Genomic DNA, 23,032 nt, shown 5'->3' on the forward strand with positions numbered 1-23,032 from the left:
TACATTTTTAATACTCTGAAAAAGTAACAGTAGCAATTATCTTGATTATAAACAACTTTTTAGCTCAATTCAAAACTGTCAAAAATTATTTTAATTTAGTAAATGTTGATAAATTTGGTTTTAAGTATGGAAGCTTTTATTTTTTAGTTTTTTATATATATTACAGATGGCGCCACTTAAAATATTCTCCACTTCTAACATCTTCCTTTTGTTTTTTTTTAATTAAGTAGAGAAAATGGCAGACGTTCGCAGTGTAGTTTATTTTAGTGTTGATAATTGCGTTATTTCTTATCATTTAATAGTTCGCTGCCTATTAACAATCGTTCGAAGTAGAATTTTAGTTTTCAATCAATAAATTCTATTATTTATTATTAAATGAACTTTGTGATGTCTTTTTAAGTGTATGCCCTTTAGTTTTTGATACCTGTAGACTACTAATTTTCCCGACATTTTTAGTAATGAGTTATAATTATTAAAATAAAGTCTGTCAAAATGAGTGATATAAACAACCAATTCACTGTTGAAAACATTGAACAAGTAAGTTGTCATAGTAATAAGGGTTGATTCTAAAACATATGTTTTAATGTTGACATTCTCTGTGGTTGACATTTAAAGATGCCAGTGTATTGTTGACATTTAAAATGGAGTAATCAAATGCGTGCACAATAGCAAATTGTTACAAATTTTAACAAAAAATTAATGTTATGAGCCGTCTCTGTTTTTAAAATAAGTAAACATACTAGTTTTTAAACATGCTTTAGTGTTGACATTTGGAAATATAGTATTAAATTCATGCATCATACTTAATTGATATAAAAAAATGTATATATCAATTATGGGAACAATATTATCTTAGATTGTAATAAATTTTCACATAAGTTTAATCACACAACATAAGTAAGTAATGACATAAGTTTTTATAGTAATAATTGATTCAATAATTAAATTAGAAAGTAAATAAATGTTATTACAGTTGAAAGGAATAGTGATTTAGCTGAATAGCAACATTTAAAAAAAAATCAGTAATAAATATTTTTTATACTTAAATGAGTTTGTTATTGAAAACTCTTCAAAACTTAACTATATTATTGGTATGTAAAGGGCAAATATAATAGTTATCCATTAGAAAATTTAAGATGAATAAAAAATACTATCTAACAGCTGTGAAAAAAAAACTGAAGTTGTAAAGTTGAAAAAAATACTATTAAGTGTTTAAACAATACGTTAATGCTAAAAATAATGTTTTCCGGGGGAAAACTACCCATAAGCATTAAAAGAAGTCTTTTAAAAATGCCACACTATCATAAATGCCCATAAAAACAAAAGATTATATAAAACAGTGAAGCGGAAAAAATAAAAATCCATCTTGATTTTCAAAAGAAAAATTTCAATGAACATCTCAGTTTTCCAATTACTGTATTTTCAAGAAAAAAGAAGTATAAAATAGAAGAAATAGAAATTCTTTTTCGAATAAAAGCAGAAATAGAAACTCTTTTAATTGCTTTGTCATAATAAAAACGTTTATAAAAAATAGTTTTTTAAAAAATAAAAAGCTAGGTAGAAACGAAAATTGTCCTTAATTTTGAAACGAAAATTTTAACACCAAAATTCTTAATCTAATATTTTTCTTACTGTCATATTTTTAACAAAAAGAGACGATAAAGGAATTATATTAGTTAGAAAGGCTCTTTAAAAAGATGCTGTGTCATAATAAAAAGTAGAGCTAAAGTTGAAAATCGAAGCTTTCTTAGTTACCAAATACCATTTGGAGAAAAAGTGACAGTAAAAGAATAGTGTTATCAGAAATGTTGTGTTAAAATACAGCAATATCAAAAAAACAGCTAAAACGAGAAAGGAAAAAAAAAACTGCCAAATTGTAATAACAATGTAATTAGAAAACTCAGCAGTACAAAACATGTGGTTCAGTATACAGTAAATATTATAGTTTGAATTCTTCCAATTTCGCTTTTCCATTTGTCTTCCAAGACATAAAATTGCAAGCACATTAATTTTAAAACTTAACAAATATATGTAAAAACTATTTCTGATAATTTATAGTCAAAAATACTATTTTAGATTATTTTTTATTTTATCTATTTATAAATTTTAAAAAATTGCTTTTCTAAGAAATATTTGACCGAATAGTGGCTGAATATTTGTTACATTCCTAATTGTTATAAAGTTTTCCTATGTAGATCGCATCATTAAGTGAAAATTTATTGATATTAAAACTATCAATTTTAAAACTTTATCCAGAAAGATTTTTCTCATTACAATACTGGTGATAAAAACAAGAATTTAAGTGAATATCAGAGATGTAGCAATATTTTAATGGACATGTTGCTAATTTTCAATTCATAGTCATAGCTTTTTTAATTGGAATTTAGCATAAAATGCTTGTAATACTAGCAAAAGGAAGACTAAGTTTGTTGCTAATGTGCTAAGTTTGAAAGCTATTGTGCTAGATTAAAAAAATTATCCACTTATATTACCCTTCATTTCTATTTCTAAAAATGGTATTGGTAGCTATTTCTAGAAATGATATACAGTAGGGAACCGATTATCCGTAACGATCGGGACCATCGCTATTCCGGATAACTGATTTTTCCGGTTTTCTGAATCGCTGCAAAAAGCCGTTTTTTTTATTGTTAAACCCAACTAAAAAAAATATTAGAAAATAATCTTAAAAAGAAGAAAAACGATGAAGTAATACAGTAATGATTATTTCTAAAATGATGGTATGGTATACATCTTTCAAAAAAGAAAGAAAAATCCTCAAATCTTATGAGGAAAAAAAATTTTTTTTTTGTTAAATGTTGGGAAAATTTATCGAATTTCGTTCCGGTTTTTTGGTTTTCCGGTTTTCTGATTTCCGGATAACGGGTTCTGTACTGTATCATAAAAATAAAAAAAATATCTTAGTTAACTTTTGATTTTATCCTTTCCCACAGTGCAGTGACTTGTGATCAATAAAAAATTTTCAGTAATAGTAAACTAGTTGTGTTTATGCTAAACTGTTAGATTTTCCATTTTGTGATTTGTGGCAGAATAATCATCAAGCTGCAAACTGCAAAAAACTAAAATAAATTTAAAAAAAAAAAAAAAAAAAAAAAAACATCAAGGAAGATGACCAACTCTAAAGGTAAAACTTGTAGTCAGCTCCTTGCAAACCTAAACATGTTTTTGTTTTTTTAAATTTGATAGTCTAAAATCTATTTGGCGATTGTAGTTGGCGCAACATATCACGATAAAATATCTCTTATACTGCCTCTTTTTACATATTTTCACTATGATATTCTAGGTTTTCTAATCATAAAATCAATTCAATATACTTAGTCAATATTGATTGATTGATTTACTTAATAAATATTGCTACAATATTGATTTTATTTTAATTAATAAGATTTTATTTATGTCTTATTTCTATTCTAGATTTTCTAGCTCTCTCTTTTTTTTTTAAGTGAAATTTACCAAAAGAATTTAAAATTGTTTTCCAGAATCTTTATGGTAAAATTAATCAGTTAAATGAAACTATAATATTTTATTTTAATGAGCTTATCATTCAATATTCTTACTATGTATGTTTTAACTAGTTTAAAAAAAAATACATGTATTACTCATAATACATGTATCTACTCTTGTTAGATAAAATTTGTGTCATATATGTAAAAAGAAGTCTTTAATCTTATAAAATTTATTCAAACAAAAGTTTATAATTGTGTGAACAAAAATATTACATTAATGAATTTTATAAATGACAATTTTTTAAATTTAGGCAAAATGATTGCAACTTATTGCAAAATTAATTTATCATGTTGAATGTTTTGAAGCCTATTTTCCAGCCTGTATAATATATACAAAGGCCGTACTTGGAAAATTTGTCCTCATTGCCTAATTTTTCTTTTACAATTATTAAAAACTGATGGGAAAAAAAATTACCCTCTTTCCCATGAATGTAATCACAATTTAAGATTGCATTAATAATCTCATATCGTGATTCCTATTTACGTGGTTTAAAATCGTCCAGCGTGTTTTGTATTTTTGCATTTTTTTTTTAAAATCAAATATTTTGTTTGTATTCAAAGGATTTAAAAGCCACGATTATGATTTTGGTTCTAGTGACTTAAAAATTATAGGTACATCAAAATCCGTATTAACACAATTTTAAAATCAAATATCGATATTCCTATTCACACGGTTTTAAAATCAAATGCTGAAATTTGTAGTAACACGATTTTAAAATAATATACCGAGATTTATGTGCACACAATTTTAAAATCAAACATCAAGATTTGTATCAGTGCAATTTTCAAATTAAATGTCGATTTTAGTATTCATTTGATTTAAATATCACACAACGAGATTCAGACAATTTAAATAAATTAATAAAATCTTGTATTGATATTTTTCTTAAAACGTTGATAACATTCCGTGGATAAATGCTTCGTACATGCACTATTTCTTGCTTAAATTTCAGGTATTTTTTCAATTATTTAGAAAGTGTTTTTGCACATAGCATTTTTGAATTGCAATTTACCAGTTTTCTATCAAACTCATCCTTGAGGAATAAATCAATATAGAGTTTCATAAAAAGCAGGGTTGGCAAGATTTTACCGCAGGTGGAAAAAACCATGGTAAATACCGGTAAAAACCGTTCTGGCTAAAACAGATTTTTGCCAAGCAAATTGGCAAAAAGTGGCAAAAACCTATATTTTCCAAGATGAGAGGACAAAAACACATTTTTGGTACAAAATTATTCCTAAAATTGAAATACATACTATAAATATGAATAATTACAAAAAAATTAACAAAATTATTATTCCGTAATTAAATCATAATGTAATAATATATCATTTTAGAAGTTTAAAACATTATTGATTGGAAAATTTGCGATTATTCTCTTTTTTCCAGTGAAATGAACTTATTTTAAGTTATTATAACTGTAATTTAAAGCATAAAATATCTATCAAGATATGTAGTTAATTATTGTACAAATAATGATTTTTTCTAATGTAGCAATAATAATATTATACAAATAATAATATTTATTTATTTGTAAAAAAACATTTATTTAAGGATTCTAAAATGAAAAGAGATCAAAACCTTTCAATGTTTTAAAAATTATTGCTTTTATATTAATGATTAATATGTTAAAAATAATTTTTTCGTGTAATGTATCAAAATTATTATTCCTTATGTAAGTATTTTGTAATAATATTTAATCAGCAATTTAGATAATTTGGTTTTTGCCGGTTTTTACGAGTTTTTGCCGGTTTTTACCTGGTTTTTGCCACTGTCCTGGCAAAAACCCTTTACCACAAAAACTCCAACCCTGATAAAAAGACATTCACAGCTCTGGGTGCCATAAATGAGTGACTTTGAACTTTTACTTTCTTACTTTTAAAATAAAGTGGTTTTGTCCTTAATTATTTCTTTAGAGATTTTTATACTGTGTTTCTTTTTTTGCATCCAAAGCTTATTTATGATATTTGTTCTAGACATTGCTTCACTTTTACAATGATGCAGAGAGTCAGGCTCAAGCAAATCAATTTCTCATTCTTGCTCAGAGCTCCAATCAGGCATGGGATTTTGCATGGGAATTCTTGCAGTTTTCCAAGGTAAATTTTCTAATTTCACAATCGTTTTTTTTAAATCTATTTTTTGCGTAAAAATTTCACCTTTAATGGTAATTTGTTATTTAACTCAGCTAACAAGAGAGATATTTGATTTTTCATTGGCTGGTTAGGCTGAATTTCATTAGAAAATAATCAGAGGTGTGCGAAATTTCTTGCAGCCAGCATATGAAATAAAAAGTGATAACACCTTGTTTTCCTTTTATATAATAACAAAAAAAAATTATCATTTTTAATTGGGATGATCGATAAATAAATAAATATATTGGTTCAAAGTATATCTACTTTTGAAAGTCTTGAATTGAATAAACCAGAAAAAAAGGACTACAGCATTTGATAAAAAATTGGCTGTAATTTGTTAATTTATAATTATTTTATAAACTATATTATATTTGTTATAACCTTTTGAAATCTTAGTAATTTTAGCTCGTGATAGTTCAGTGGTTAAGGTCTCTGGGCTGTCATTGTGAAGGGCAGAGGTTCGAACCTCTGTGGTGACTTCAAACCCACCCTGTTTCAGATTGAAGTGTACTAGCGTGATTGGCAACTTGTGCACAATGCTAACTACATTGTCACACTCATGCCTTTGGTCACGAAATTGTGGAGTCTTAATACTCTCTGGCTCACAAAAGGTTATTGCAGATATGCTTTTACTCAAAATTGTAGGGATTCACACTAAATCAAATTTTTTGTCTTTATGCAATTACAAAATTTACCCATACATATGTTAACTTTCTTTTAGCATTTCTTTAAATTTTTTTATACATAAACAAGTGTTAAAAATTACTTTTTGGTTAACCAGGTGCAAGTAAAAAATTGCTGAAAAATCTAGTGCTCCCGCAACTTTTTTTTATTTTATTAATTTTGTAAGCACACAAAAATATAATAATTTCAAAAAAAATTATAAATATTAAAATATTGAAAAGAGTGAAAACTTTGTTATACTTCACTTAATTTGATAAAATGTTATGAAAGATTTATTAGCGTATTACTTTTATCATTAGTGATTTTAACATTTGTCGACATAATTACTTGGGTTAAAACAACAGATCTATTTTCAGGTCAGATTAACATCACACACCTAACATTCTTTACAAATTTTTTGTCCTTCTGGCAAATCTTATCGCTGAAAATTTACATCATCTAGCCAGACGCTTCTAAATTAAAATTTTTTTTATTAGTTTAGGTTCCAAATGACCTCTAATGCTTTTTTCTAGCCTCCTGAAGTCCAGTTTTTTGGTGCAAGTACCTTGCAAGCAAAAATTTCTAAAAATTGGAATGAGTTGCCTCCTGATCTCTATGCTCCATTAAGAGATAGATTAATGAATGCTCTCTTTACATATACATGTGGTCCAAGAGTTGTTTTAACTAGGCTGTGTATTTGTGTAAGTATCATCCATCGACTTTCTCCACGTTAATAGTTATATTGTATTGATGTTGTTTCTTTCCAAGTGATTGTAATGATTGTTTGCTGAGAATTTTAAAAGAAAATGTAATATTCGATGTAAAGAATGTTTATATAATTACCTATTTTAAATACTATTATTCATTCAACTATTTTTTTGCAATAAAGTCCAATTCTTTCTAATGTTTCTCAAAAGCCAAAACTTGAATTTTGCAAGAAAAGAATTGCTGTACAATTTCACCCAAATGCTTCTTGCTGAAAGCATTAAATGTAATGAATCAAATTATTTTTTGAGGAAATTACTAATAATAGCCTTAGTTGGACCTTCCCTGGGGATTTTTAAGAAATAATTATTACTTGCATAAAAACATTTTTAAAGTCAACAATGCAATTGATAATATGTTTAGTCAAACCTAATTTTGCATGCCTTATAAATTGTTTCGCTTTCTAAAAACTTTTTGTCCATTAAAAAACTAAATGGTGTTGAAATAGATGGAGGACCAAGGCCGATGCCATCCCAGTTTTCTTGACCTTAGGTTCTAGGGTGCTGAAACAGATGTTCTGGTTCAATGGTCAGCCTTACACAGAACCCTCAGTTTAGATGTTTGAAAATGCATGATTGAAAATTTACCTGGTAAAATATGTTTGCTAAATTAGCATGAAACTCCCCTCGTTACGCTTGTCACAATACTTGCACTTCTCTTATTGATTGAAAAGGTTGGGCTTCTTTTTTTCAATTAAAAATTTTTCAGCTCATATAAAAAAAAAATATTTTGATGTTGTATGGAACTACTACTGTTAGTGCTGGTTGCAATTAAGATAAAACAGAAATTGATTCAAGCTAACGGAAGCTGTTTTTTTTTTTTTTTTTAGATCTGGTGTTGAGAGTTGGAGAGAAAAGGTGTCTTGTGCTATACTTGACCGAAAGAGGTTACTTAGTGAATGTTTGGCTAGGAATTCTATTTAAATTTGAATACAATTTGTTGTTCCATTTTATTTATAAAATTAAATATTTTTTAAAAAATATTTCACCCTGAAATATTTATCTGCCATCATAATTAACAATTAACTGCACCAACAAAATGAAAACTCCTATTGCAAATATAAATATTTTACCAATTACAGAAATGTTCAATCTAGCTCCTTATTCTTAACTTTTGTATAACATTATTGCATGCCTTTTTTCAATATTTATGAATAATTCCTTATGTACCATTATTTTAATCAACTCTAAAATCTTGTTAATTTATGTTGCAATATGGCATTAAAAAATTAAAGAAAAAGCGAAACGAAAGATCTGTTTCATATTTTATTATAAGAATTTTATTAAGCATCAGTTTAATTAAAAAAAATATTCATTTTTAAATTTCAATTGCAAGTATATTCCAAATTAAAAAATACCTCATGTCCATCAAAAATTATGTATTTTTTTAAAGAATTTAATATTGATGTTATAGTTAATTAGAACTATAATCGGATATTTTCAGCAAGATATAGTAATTTGAGCAAAATATGTCTTGTAATCAAGTACAAAAAATAAGAATAAAAAAATTATTCACAATTTGTGTCTCTTAATTGCTCTTTTATATTGTAGAATTTTATAACGAATTTGGTTTTCAGACTGATCTAATTAAAACTGCTCAATGTAATGTAAATCAATGTAATTCAGCCTGATCAATGTAAAATTGAACAGGGGAAGTCTAAATGTATACTTATATGATATCAGGGTTGGGAAAAAACCCAAAAATGTTTTTATTTATATACTGAAGTTTTATAATTATTTATTCTTCATTACTGTTTGTTTAGGATATAGCAACACTTTATGTTAACAAAAATCTTATATTTTACAGATGTCGTCTTTCATCATTAAGACAATCACAGATTTTTGGCCATCTGCTATATCTGACATAGTGAAAGGTTTTCAACCCCATAACATTCCAAATGCTAGTGTAAGTCTCTTAAAAAAATTAATTTATTGCATATGTGTGTGTAATTTTTATAGTTTTTTAAACCTATATATCTTCAGAGAGAGAGTGTTTTGTCTTTAACATTTTCCTGAATAGTCATACATAACAGTTTATAAAATCATCCGCTTTATAAAATCAAACTTCTCAGCACGGATGCACTATTAAATGGCGGACCCTGTATACTTTTACTCCATGTATTCATTGTATTTTTGCTGGGACAATTCTAAATTAATATGTACAGATCTTTTCATTTCCTGATGAAAATTTTACTGTCACCTAAAATTCAGGAGGACTGAAACAAGTGTTCCTTTCTTCGAAAGCTGCAGCAAGTAAAGTGTATTTTAATAACCCCGACAATCAAATTATTACAACACACTGCCTTTGTAAATTACGAGTACAGTATTTTTCATTTTATGAAAAAGCATTTGAATAAAAATATAGCTAGATTGAAAATTTGCTACCCACAAAATGGTATTTTTTATTCAAGTGTTCCTTTCTTCGAAAGCTGCAGCAAGTAAAGTGTATTTTAATAACCACGACAATCAAATTATTACAACACACTGCCTTTGTAAATTACGAGTACAGTATTTTTCATTTTATGAAACAGCATTTGAATAAAAATATAGCTAGATTGAAAATTGGCTACCCACAAAATGGTATTTTTTATTCTTTTTCAAATGTTTTTTTTCCCCTCTTTCTCTCTACTTAATTTTTATTCATTTTTTTTTAGAAAATTAGTGGATGAAAAGTTAAAGGTTTGATTTTGTTTGTGAGGGTTTATTTTTTTTTTTTAAATTTTTTAAAAAAATAGTGATTGTTTCTCATTTTTTTAATTACTAGTTAAATATATTTAAATGTAACTAATTTTTGTACTACTAGTATTCAAATGTAACTGTTCTTGAATAATGGATGTGTGACTTCTCACCTTGCAGTGAAAAGTTAACTGAAAAAATTTCATATTTGAAACAGCCTTAAAATTTTTATAGCTCTTTTTAAAACTAATTTCAGTAAACTCAGAAATTATAATTTTCAAAATTACGAAATGTCGAAAGATAAATTCTAATTTTTTTTCCCTGAAAATTTTCTTTAACCATACCATTTTAAATAATGTCTAGTTTGGAGATTTGTTTAAAAAGGTGTTAGTTCATACATGTGCTCATATCGAAAAAAAAACAAACTGAATGAGCAAGTAATAGCAATAATAGCAAGTAATAGCATGTAATTAGTAAACATAAAATATAATTTTTTGCATTTTGTCTTTTAATATTTAAACAATTGATTAAAAAATTGACATTGGTAGACAAACACTAAGGAATTATGAAACTATTGTTAATTGATTTAAAAACTGAATTCACTGCCTCTATCATAAAAAAAAATAAAAAAAAGAATTATGCATTTTTGAAATTTTGGCAATTTTTTCAAATTATCGGAAACTTCTGTTAAGTGTCTGTGCCAATTAAATTAAATTATAACTTTACTTAATCTCTGTTTATTTCAGCCTCAACAAGTTGCATTAGTTTTATTAGAATTGTTGACTGTCCTTATAGAAGAAGTAAGTGTTGTTATTTTTTCCTCTTTTTTTATCAAAATTTTATTTTATTTTATTTTTTTTTTTTTTTTTGTTTAAATTTAAACTTTACTGGAAAAAAAATTCTGGATTTAAAAGAATAAACTTGGCTTTTACAATTTTTAAAGAAAGATTTCAAAAAGAAGTATTTAGTTTCATTTTAATAATTTAATTGATTTAGTAATAAAAATTTTAAAAAATGATCAAAATAACCTTTTACTATTAAAGTAGCATATTTTATATGTTTCATCATTGATTATTTATTATGAATGAATTCCTTTGCATTTGGGATTTTAGCATGGATGTTGTTGACTTTTAGCTTTCGTCATGAGGACAGTTTGGGTATATGTCCCCCTCAATAATTAGAAGTATATACGAGGGCGTTTCGAAAAGTAAAGATACAATGGATCGCATTCCTTAAAAAAACATTTATTTAGAAAACGTCAGTTACATCTTATTAACTCGATTATTTATTATTTTTCGACATAATCTCCCCCGTTATCCAAACATCTGTTAAGTCGGTGCACAAGCTTTTGTATCCCACAGTCATAGAAGGTTGCCGCCTGTTGTCGGAACCACATTTCAACTTCATCTTTGATCTCATCGTCGTCGTGGAATGATATTTCACCAAGATGTGACTTCAGGTAAAGGAATAAATGGAAGTCGCTGGGCGCAAGGCCCGGGCTGTATGGCGGATGGTCCAATACTTGCCATTTGAATTGTTTGAGTAGTGCTTTGGTTACGAGCTCTGTGTGAGGCCAAGCATTGTCATGAAGCAAGCGGACTCCATTTGTCAGCATTCTCCTGCGTTTGTTTTGAATTGCCCTTCGAAGACGTTTCAAAGTCTGGCAATATGCAACAGCATTAATTGTCGTTCCGGGAGGCATAAATTCCAACAGAAGAATGCCGTGTCTGTCCCAAAAAACAGAAGCCATGATTTTTTTTCGCTGAAATCGAAGTTTTGAATTTCTTGGCTTTGGGTGAATTCGAATGGCGCCATTGCATTGATTGTTGCTTGGATTCATGTGTATGGTGATAAACCCACGTCTCGTCACCTGTCACAATGTGATCAAGGAACTCATCACCTGCTTCTGCATAGCGTGTGAGGAAGTCGAGTGCAAAGCCCATCCTTTTCTTTTTGTGTTCTTCTGTTAATATTTTTGGAACCCAGCGCGCACACAATTTCCTGTACCCTAACTTGACAGTCACAACTTCATAAAGAGTTGTCATTGACACTTCCGGTATGATCTGACACAATTCTTTCAATTTGAGACGTCTATTCGCACGAATTGCTTCCTCCGTTCTCTGAAGAAGGGCATCACAGATCACAGGTGGCCGACCTGTTCTTTGTTCGTCATGAATATCGGTCCTACCTTCAGAGAAATGACGACACCACTTCGTTACATTTTGTCTATTCATAACGTTCCCATAAACAGAAACAATTTCTTTGTGAATATCCGCTGGTCTCTGACCTTTTGCATGAAGAAAACGTATGACGGAGCGCGCTTCGCATTTGGCGGGATTCTGAATTGCAGCAGCCATTTTAAACACGACCTACTCCAACCAGAATCAACGTTGAAATGCCGAACGACCGCGAGGAGAAAGCTAACGGTTCAAGGTTAAAACCTGTGTTGCCAACTTGCTCGCCAAAACTTTTCTTTTCCTCTGGCGTACAGTGTATCTTTACTTTTCGAAACACCCTCGTATATATGTGTGTGTGTAACATAAAAAGCTTCTATTGATCTTTTTATGTTATTCCTTTTCTGAATATCCTTTTCTTGTTTTATTGTTTTAATCGAAACACTTTCTCACACTTTTAAATTCACATCCTGTCCTTAAATCTATTTTTGGCTCAAGCATGCATTAATTGAAAGTAAGATATTTCCCCCCTTTACTCTTTGTGGGAATCGTGTGACAAAGACTTTTATCATTTGTTACTTATTACGATGTTAATTTTTCTCGTTATAAACTTCTTTAAATCTAGTTCTTATGTAAGGTAAAAAAAAATTTCAGTATTTAGCTTAATAAAGTGATGTCAAATGCAAGAAACTTTTCCATAACTGAAATAGTCTGTGTTGCTTATTGTCTCGTAAGTTTTGATTTGGTAATGTAAAATTCAAGTTGTAATGAAATTTTGTTTCCTATGTTTTAAATGATAAAAAGTTAATTATTTAAGAATTTAAATAAATAAAAAGTTAAAGGAAAAAATTTTTAATATCAAATTTTTACTAATTTATTTTTTCCCCCTTTAAAATAGTTTCAGACTGTTCATTTGGCTCATGGAAAAACTGGAATTGTACGTCATACCTTAGAATCATCATTAAGCATAGTCATGAATATTGTTGAAGATATTTTATCCAAAACAACAGCTCCTGCTGAGCTGTGTGAAATGGCTCTAAAATGTTATGCCTCCTGGGCTTTACTAGGATCTTCAATATATGATTACAAAAATCTTTTAATTCTCACATTTGATTCTGTATATAGAGAGGAGATAAGCCAAACTGCTCTTGAAGCATTAGCAAATATAGCCAACCATCCAGAATCTTCCAAGTAAGTTTTAATTTTTTTAATTATCAAATGCAATTTTTATGACTGATCCATTTTAGTAGATGTTTGTTTTTATTGACTACTGGAACTGCATTCCGAAATATCAAACTGTCTAAAATACAAAGCTTTTTTTTTATCTACTCTATCTGAAAAAGTAGGTTTTAAAGTATCATAAAGAAATCCAAAGTATTTCTTAATATATATCTATATAGCTAATCCAGAATCTTCCAAGTAAGTTTTAATTTTTTTAATTATCGAATGCAATTTTTATGACTGATCCATTTTAGCAGATGTTTGTTTTTATTGACTACTGGAACTGCATTCCGAAATATCAAACTTTCTAAAATACAAAGCTTTTGTTTATCTACTCTATCTGAAAAAGTAGGTTTTAAAGTATCATAAAGAAATCCAAAGTATTTCTTAATATATATCTATATAGCGAGAAATATAAATAGATGTGAAAGTAGAAAATTAGTGCATGTCCTAAATTTTGTACCTACTTCTAAAACTATTTTGTTAGTTCTGTTATTCCACCTTCGTGAGTCCCGCAGTGGACTGATCGTTAAGACACGGTTCCAAGCAGATCACCGAAGTCAAGCATCACTGGCTGCGGTCAGTGTGCGGGTGGGTGACCACTTGGATCAGTCTGCGTAGGGACCGAGGGTGTGCGGTATTGGTCCTCATTAAACTGTGCTACCGTAAAGTGCTCGACTTTGCTTACAGGTCGTTGGGCTACCGATGCCGGGGTGCCATCCCCTCTGCAGAGGATCAAAATTGTGATGGCATGTCTTTGGATTATCCTCAGGGATGTTTCCCAGACCATCGCCAATAGCCCATTGTGCAGCTCTAGTGCAACGTAAATGAACTAGAACATCAACCTTCGTGAAATATTTAGAAAAAAAATTTTTTTTATCCATTTTATCAAGTTGAAAAACAGGAAACATTCCAGTATTAAATTTTAGCCAGCTTTTTTTTTTCATCATATTTTATCTGTAGCACAAATATCTCAAAAATCTTTGACCTAAAGTAGGTTGTTATAGTCTTTAAATAATTTTTATCTCATCTTTGGTGTATTTTTAAAACAAGGTATATTAATTCTGAAGTTATTATTACTGCTGTCAAAATTGAAATTTTTATTAAAACAAGTAATGGTTCACTAATTTGCTTTTTCATTTTTTGATTTAAACTTTTGGTCTTGTTTCCAACAAAAAATCGTTTGTGTATCTTCATCATTGTGTGAATATTACACATTTCCTGTAATGATCTTTTTTTTACCCTTAATAATCAATATAATTCTCTACTTATCGTAAATCATCCACTCATGTTCAAATACACTTTTTAAACTTGTAGTGGAGGACACTTGATGTTAGTACAGTAGGGAACCGATTATCCGGAACGATTGGGACCATCGCTATTCCGGATAACTGATTTTTCTGGTTTTCTGAATCGCCACAAAAAGCCGTTTTTTTATTGTTAAACCCAACTAAAAAAAAATTTATTTGGAAATAATCTTAAAAAGAAGAAAAAACGATGAAGTAATACACTAATGATTATTTCCAAAATGATGGTATGGTAAACATCTTTCCAAAAAGAAAGAAAAATCCTAAAATCTTATGAGGAAAAAAACCTTTTTTAAAAAAAAATGGCGGGAAAATTTCTTGAATTTCTTTCCGGTTTTTTGGTTTTCCGGTTTTCTGATTTCCGGATAACGGGTTCTGTACTGTACAGTTTTTTTTAAATATTAATTCATTCATTAAATTTATTTAATTTTTGTTTTATATGTGAGAAAAAATTTTGATTATTTAATAAAAAGTAACTAAAATAAAAATTTCCTTTGTTGACCTAGGTAGGAATTGACTTTAAAAATAAAAAAAATTATTGCTTGTTTAATTTCTAGACCCCTTGATCCTTAGACTTACCTATGTCTTTTTATTCCTAAATTTCTAAAAAAAAAAATTATTAATATGAATTATGATCTGTATTCGTATAAATTTCTATTTGTTATAAATTATTTAAAATTGTTTTAGACATCCTGCCACTATTCTAGAGATAATTGAAAACTTCACGAAATTTGACGTCCTTCTTGAAAAGTCTAGTCAAGATCACAATGTCGTAAGTAGTTTCATTTTGTTATCATATTTTATGCCGATAATAAATATAGCAAAATATTAAAAAAGTTAAAATTTCAGCCTTTTTGAGAAAAAAATTTCTTTGGAATACCCTAACAAATATGTGTCAGCCTTGTGGTCTTGGATTATAAAAACTTAATTCTGAAGTTGATTAAAGTTTATTCAAAATAATTCCAATAAATAAGAACAACTAAAAATAAAGTTAGTTTCATTTTTGAAAGCTTTAACAATGTGGGGAGAAATTCAATGCAATGAGCTACCCATTTCTTATAAAGAATCAATATGCAAATTGCTTATAGATTTAAGGATAGAAGAGACTTTTTTTTCCTCTTTTTCTTAAACTATTTTGTATTAAACAGGGTTCTTAGTTTTGATATTCCTGATTTTTGTGCTTGTTCAGAACATACCAATTTCTAAGAATACAAATTCTATTTTATTTTTTTTTTATTTTTTTTTTGAAAATATTGTTGAGGAATCGAAAAATTTTAGTTTCCAATCCAACATCTTTTTATTTTAATTAATTCTACTAGAAATTTCAAACTTCTGTAGTTCATTAACTCAAGGTATACAGCCTTACCTGCAAAATTCATCGTGTCAAAACTTCTAATTTTATGTTATAAGATTTTTATGGTGATAAATTCAGGGATCACATGCTTATATATTGTTTTAATCAATTCCTGAGAATATATATTATTTTAATCAATATCAGAATGAATCAATAATTATTGATTCATTCCTATGAAAAATGATTAATTCGAATCAACAGTACAATAATTATATCATAGAATCATAGCATTGAAAGATCATCCACTAGAATTACTTTGGTACAAAAATGTTTAGTGGCATATTTGTTTCCATCCCAAATTTATTTAAACCTTACTTATAAATTATTTGATTAAGAAAATCTTGAACTCTATTTCAAATACTAATTATATATTGTTAAGAGAGAATATTAACTATTTGATGTTGGTAATTTTTGTGAATGCAATGGTACTATAATAATTTTCCATGTGTTGATTTAAAACTACTTTAGTATTTATAAAATTATGCGGGAAACTGTTAAAGCTTTCTGTTCTAAACCAAGCAATTCTGAAAAACAGCATATTAATGAAATAAATTGAGAATAATTTATTATTCTTTAGTAATAAAATTTGCTTTTATTATTTAATTCGAGCAAATTACCCTTTTTTGCTGTTCGAATTTTTTTTTTTTTTTTTAAGTTGTCTGTTATATGGATATTGCTCTAAAAAATGCCCTGATTTTTTTTCTTTGGCCCACTATGAAGCCTGCATTATTGTCTTCTCATGCAAATAATCCTTATACTCTACTAAAGTAATAGTAATATATTCTTACACTCCATGGAAACCAGCAAAATTTCTATAAACACTTAAACTATGAAATTGCATAATAACATTCGTTAATAGTGTGTGTTCAATCTAATAAATTCTTGTTTTTCATTATAAGTTATGGTTATGGTAATTTCCACTTACCTTTTATTATGGACCGCCTTTTTTAAATGTGAATAAACATTTATTGTTTCTAAACTACAAGGTGATAATGATGAATCTACATAAAAATGAAATTATTCATGATTTATGGTAATTAAAATGGTGATGAGGGATTATGACGGTTAATTGCAGCAAGCCGTACAACAACTAACTTGTTAAGTTTTTGAAAACAAAAGTTATTATTTTCTTGTGTGCTCGCAGCTCCACCTGGAGACAGTTTTTACTGCAAGGGCTTGCGACAGTCTGAATGTAAATACATATATTTTGTTGCATCAGTTTATAAAGTTAATTTTTTATTAGGTCAAATGTAGCCTATAGTTTGATTTGCATTGTTATGAAAACACATTTAAAAATCCTAAATTTAATTAAGTTTTTTAATTTGTCATTTAAGTCACATTAGTTCTTAATATTATGTTAAACTTAACTTTCTGATTTTAGGAAAAAATAATGCTAATTTATAGCCTAATTATTTGTGTTGCTGAAACTCATTGTCAGTTACTCCTGGAAACTATTTTAGATAAGCCTGAAAAGAAGGATTTTATACTGAAACTAATTAGCATCATTCTTGTGAGTATATATATGTTTATTGGTCTTATTTTATGTTGCAACTTCATATGGCTAAGGATGTGTATATGTGCTCTAATTACAAAAAAGTGCTTAAATAAATGAAAATGCAATAACTACTAACTTGTTTACTTCAAAATAAATTTTTTATGTAAAATTAAGAGAACAAAAAGCAATTCGGCAAAGCTGGTAGATTAAAAATAAAATAAAAATGTTGTTACTCCTAACTTTTTAATTTCCGAAAGAAAAAAAAAAGGAGTGCAACTAAATCTAAAATTAGGGGAATAAGAAGTAATGCTACATGCATAGCAAATCATTGATTAACAAATCATCAGAGAGCTGTTAATATTATTTCTTATATTTAATGTTGTATTATTAAATCTTGTATATATATATATAATATTTGCATCAGACTTGGTTTATTACTTTAAAAAATCTTCAAATTCAATCAATCAAGCTATTAATAAATTTTCACTTCAGCACTTTTTGCTTGATCATTATAAGTCTGGCTTCAATATGATCCAATGAATTTATATTAGTTTTCATCATTTGTACCATAATAAAATTATTTGAACTTGATAGCATGTTCGTCAATAGATTTTAGGAACTAAAAGCTTTTATAATTTTAAATTTAAATGAATTTTTCCCCTTAAATGTTGATGAGCTAAAATGTTTAAAACTTTAAATTTTTAACATAGTATATTTGCACATTTTGATTGTTGTGGTTACATATTATATTTTGGTTGCATGAAAAACCTGAAAAAAATTATGGCTAATTATTAATCTAAGTATTATGCAATTGTTACTAATTCAGAATTGCTAGCTCTTACTTTTATAATTGTCATTAGCTCATTTGTTCCTTATAAAAGTTTCTGTTAAGAGAGAGAAAAAAAATTATTTGTTTTAATATCATTTCTTTTATTAATATTAGTTACCTTTCACTGACTGATTGTTAGTAAATAAGTTAAGAAAGTTTACATGATATTATTTTGTAAATTGTTTTTTATAAATACTTATTTCTATTTAAAAACACAATTAATAATAGGTACAATGTCATATTGAAAAAAAAAAAATTTCTAGGCACTTAAATGCTATTAATTACTGTTTTGTGAAACATCCTATTAGTTACGAATGCAAACTTTCTAAAATTCTGCCTGGAACTAGTTTTTCAGTCTAAAATTATAAGAGTAATTCTTTATGATGAAGATAAATTTTCTTAAAAAACCTATACACGTTTGGTTGCATCAAGGATACACCTTCATCAGTAGGATAAGTAACAGGAATTTTAAAAACATATTATTTAATCTGACAATGGTTACTTTATACTTAAGAGATAAATACAACAGTTAAAAGTAAACATTTAAATAGCAGAGAATGAAAATTTAATAATTTCCCAAAAATTGGACAAATGTGGTATAGCAGCAAGATCACTAATGACAAAGTATTTTTTTAATCCTCTGTAATTTTAATGTTTCGCTTCTATTTTACTACCATATTTATCTCTTTAAGTATAACATAACCTCTGTCAGATTTCTATCATCTCTGTTTTTACCATTCCTGTGTTTTATCAAACTGATGAAGGTGTACCAAAGTAACACTTTAACGTGTGTATATTTTTAATAAAAGATTTTTTTCATTTTTGTTTTTAAACTATGTTTTTAATAGGAAAAATTTAATGAGTTTAATATTTTTTCATTTTCACCTTAATGATACAAAAATATTTAAAAAATTAATATATTCGCAATACTTAGAAGTGTTTCTTTTTCTTCCTCTGTATTTTATAAAACACTTTGGTTGGTTGAAACTCTTGTATTTTCGCAATCCAATCTCATCTTCTGAGATATCAAGGAGTTTTGGTGTATAAGCTCTGAATTATATATATTTTTTACTGTTTGCATTTCAGTTTTCTGCACAAAAAAAACTTTTTTGAGTATTTGTTCTCATTATTTATCAGAAATGCAGCTCAACTCCTGGTCAGTATCCTGTTGATGAAGTCTGCAGCGAGCTTGCTTTTGGATTTTGGTATGCTCTCCAAGTAAGTAGTGATTGCATAAACTAACTCTTTAAAATATCGCATCACATAAAATATTGAGTAATTCTAGATTATTTCAGAAATAGATATAATTTATATTCAATTGTGATCATATATTTAATAATTTGTTTTTTAATATCGTTTGTTTTTTAAATATCGTCAAATTAAGAGACATTAAAGTTATGAGCCCAAAAAAAAATTTTTTTTCTTCATTTTTATAATGATTTTATTATTAATCCCTTTAGTGTTTTGGCAATTATTCCACGGATTTTTGCACTGTTTTAAAAATCCAGATATTTTGATAGAATTTTATCATGACATGAAAATTTTGAATTACACATTTGAGTATCTAATCTCCCTTTGGTGCACCAATTCCATCATAAATTCATGTGGTCTTGCTAGTTATTTTTGTCAGTAATAACTCTATTTTTCTTAAAAATTCTAGATGACTTTGATCTTATCCCGCAATAGGCATCCTCATTTAACTAATCACTTTTTGATGTGTTTGATTCATGACAAACTCATTATAAATGTGGCTTTGTCCATTGCTTTTTCTGCAGTTATTGTTATGAATTTCAGTTTTATTTTTAGAATTCTAATATTTTCAATAGGGTGGTAATATATAGCAGTTTTTGATATGGTTTTCTGCAAAGTTTTTCAAATTACTAATTTGTTTCAATATATTATTATGCCTGTGTTTATCTTCATTTTGCCTCTAGACTTTCTAAGATTTAGATAACTTTTAGTTGATTAAAATTGTCTTATTTTTAGAGGTTTCTGGATTTTAGAAGTCAGGTTTTTTTGAGGTTATAACTGCATAATCATGATATTTACCTGACATCAGGTCATGTTGACAAATTTTTATGAACAATATTTGGTGGGTATTTTTAAGTAAATTAAGTTCAATTGTCAAATCTATTTTTGCATAATTTGAAAATGTGAAGAAAATTAATACAGTAGAGCGCCTATTATCCGAACTATATCCGCATTCGCTTTTTTTTCCTTCAAGTTAAGAATACTTTTTAACTTATCAACATTTTTTCTAAATTTGGAAGTCCACTACATTTGATGACCATATTTAATTTACAACTTTTTTTAGCAGTTTTCTTATAGTAGCCATACATACATGTATTGTTATACAGTTAAACCTACATACCCCTTTAGCCCTCTTCAACTGAAAATTATCTTCCAAGAATGCAAACTTCATTTTGGCAGTCTAGAACTTCAAAATGATGTTGATCCAGTTCAGTTGATTTATTTTAAAAGAGTAAGGATCTGGCAGCTCAAAAAAGAGCATCTTCTTTGAAACAAAAGTCTAGGAAAATAAAGAAAATGTGGTAAAATCAGTAATTGTCAAAAAAAATTATAAAAAGCTGAAATATAATAAAGAAATTAAAAATTTAAAAAAAAGTTTAAGAAAAATAAATAAAAAGTATTTAGAAATTGGAAAAAAATACTTTTCACCATGCCAGAGCTATTTTAGATAGTACTGCCAGTCCTAAGCCTGGAAAAAGTGAGAAGGAAAGTTAGTGCATAAATAATAATCATTTAAACTAGACTTTAAAAAACTTTTCCAACTATCCGAAATTTTCATTTTCCGAACCACGTTCGGTCCCGAGCAGTTCGGATAATCGGCGATCTACTGTACTAAGTAAGACCATCTCATTATTTAAATGTTTTATTTCTGTTTCAAAAAATTCAGAAATAAGGTATTGTATTGTTTTTTTCAATTCAACAGTGACTATTTAGGCTAGTCTTGTGATTGTTTCTTTATTTTAGGATTCCATCGTTTCCACCTCCCGAGGTTTTGAAAGTCTTCTCTTAGTGTTTTACCCCTTCTTCCAAACATTATTAGATTCCTACTTAATAAAACTAAGGTATCCTGCTGATGATGTTTATAGACGATGGAAACTTGGTAAGATAGATGTACCTTTGCATTATCAATGATTTTTCTTATTAACTGTCAATAAATTTTTTTGTTGAAAAAATTATTTAATTTTATTTTTTTCTTGTATGTGACATATAAAATTATGTTTATTTCTGTTCTTTTTTGTTTCTTTCTGTTTAGATGAGAGAGAATCTTTCCGTTGTTATCGTCAAGATATAGGTGATTCCGTGGTTTGTACACTTTTATTTCAAAATTTATTACAGAAATTTCTATCGATAAACATTTCTTTAAAAATATTTTTCTCAGTGTTTTCTTAACCAATTATTTAAATTTATATGAAAGGGAATGAATTTTTCTTCTCTAAGGAAAATTTCCAATGGGCAAGGCACAAAATTTTATTTTTACAAAATAATTTTGCTTTTTACAATGGAAAATAAATCACTAATATTTTTATGGCTACTTAGTTTAAAATAGATTATTTTACTGCTAAAAAAATGTGAAAATATTAAAATTTTTCATTTGTATGCAATGCTATTTTAAAAACATTTATTATAGAATTTTATTACCGAATCATGAAATCAGAATATTTTATGCAATTTAATGTTATAGTAGCAGGGCTGATTGTGCTCCGGAAAAATCCGGATTTCCGAAATTTTCGCTAACAGTGATCCGGAAGTTTCTGGAGATCAAAGGTCCTGACATTTCAAAAAATCATTGATCACAGAAGTTTCTGGAAATCAAATTTTCAAATGTGGAACTTAAAAACACAGTTAATTTTATTTGTTTGCAAGGGAGAGCCAGAGAGATACTTTATAAGCTTATATTCGTGATTAATATTCTTTTTTTATCAGTAAATAGTTATTATAATCATAAACTCGGAAAGAAAGACATATTTGTAAATTTTATTTACTTCTCCAGGTCATCATAGGTATGTGTAAATGGTATAGGTATGTGTAAAATTTTAAATATATTTTAAGTAAACTAAGAAATATTGAGAAGAAAGAAAATAAACTTGTTTAAATTTTTTCTAATTTTTCAATTGAAACTCTTTTTGTTTTTTTAACTCAAGAAATTTTCCGGAATTTTGACTTGGGCTCACAATCACCCCTGTTTCTTTACCAATTATTTAAATTTATATGAAAGGGAATGAATTTTTCCTTTCTAGAGAAAACTTCCAATGGGCAAGGAATAAAATTGAAGTTATTTTTACAAAATAATTTTGCTTTTTACAATCGGAAAGAAAATCGCTAATATTTTTATGGCTACTTAGTTTAAAATAGATTATTTTACTGCTAAAAAAATGCTGAAATATTAAAATTGTTCATTTGTAATGCTGTTTTAATAGCATTTATTACAGAATTTTATTACCTAATTATGAAATCAGAATATTGTATGCAATTTAATGTTATAGTAGATTAAACAAATATATTAATGAAATTTTCTTGGCTTTATTAGCTACGGGTTTGTTGAGTTTCGTTTAAGAATCTTTCAGTATCTTTTACAGAGATTTTTCTGCTTGTTTTTAGCAGTTTTGCCTGAAATAACTTAAAACATCATTTCTTGATAGTTTACTTTTGAATGATTTTTTTTCTTTAATAATTTTGTAAATATGTTATATATTTTTTACTTTGAAAAACAATTGTTTTATAATACTCTTTTGACTTAAGCATAGTATATTTTTACTGATTTAATGCCCTTTTATTTTAACATTAGAATTTGCTATGAGTTGCTTTATTAAGTTTTGCTTCTTATAATTTCTGCATATTTTAGTCATTAATCTAACAGATTGTCA

At 27.5% G+C, this 23,032-nt stretch overlaps 1 protein-coding gene across 1 annotated transcript in view; it reads left to right on the forward strand.

Annotated features, from left to right (window-relative positions):
* Positions 1–159: 159 nt before the first annotated feature.
* The window catches only part of cdm (importin-13-like protein cdm), a 41,715-nt gene continuing 18,842 nt past the window's right edge, over positions 160–23,032 (forward strand). The window contains exons 1-11 of the mRNA XM_016064135.4: positions 160–537; positions 5,499–5,618; positions 6,851–7,018; positions 8,889–8,987; positions 10,504–10,557; positions 12,830–13,122; positions 15,147–15,231; positions 17,195–17,323; positions 19,275–19,355; positions 21,132–21,267; positions 21,421–21,470. Coding sequence (XP_015919621.1) covers positions 493–537; positions 5,499–5,618; positions 6,851–7,018; positions 8,889–8,987; positions 10,504–10,557; positions 12,830–13,122; positions 15,147–15,231; positions 17,195–17,323; positions 19,275–19,355; positions 21,132–21,267; positions 21,421–21,470 — 1,260 coding nt within the window. The 5' untranslated portion in view covers positions 160–492. The remainder of the gene's footprint in view (positions 538–5,498; positions 5,619–6,850; positions 7,019–8,888; positions 8,988–10,503; positions 10,558–12,829; positions 13,123–15,146; positions 15,232–17,194; positions 17,324–19,274; positions 19,356–21,131; positions 21,268–21,420; positions 21,471–23,032) is intronic.

Source organism: Parasteatoda tepidariorum, chromosome 7, assembly GCF_982258835.1.
Source record: "Parasteatoda tepidariorum strain Cologne lab strain chromosome 7, Ptep-v5.0, whole genome shotgun sequence".
Lineage (NCBI taxonomy): Eukaryota > Metazoa > Arthropoda > Arachnida > Araneae > Theridiidae > Parasteatoda > Parasteatoda tepidariorum.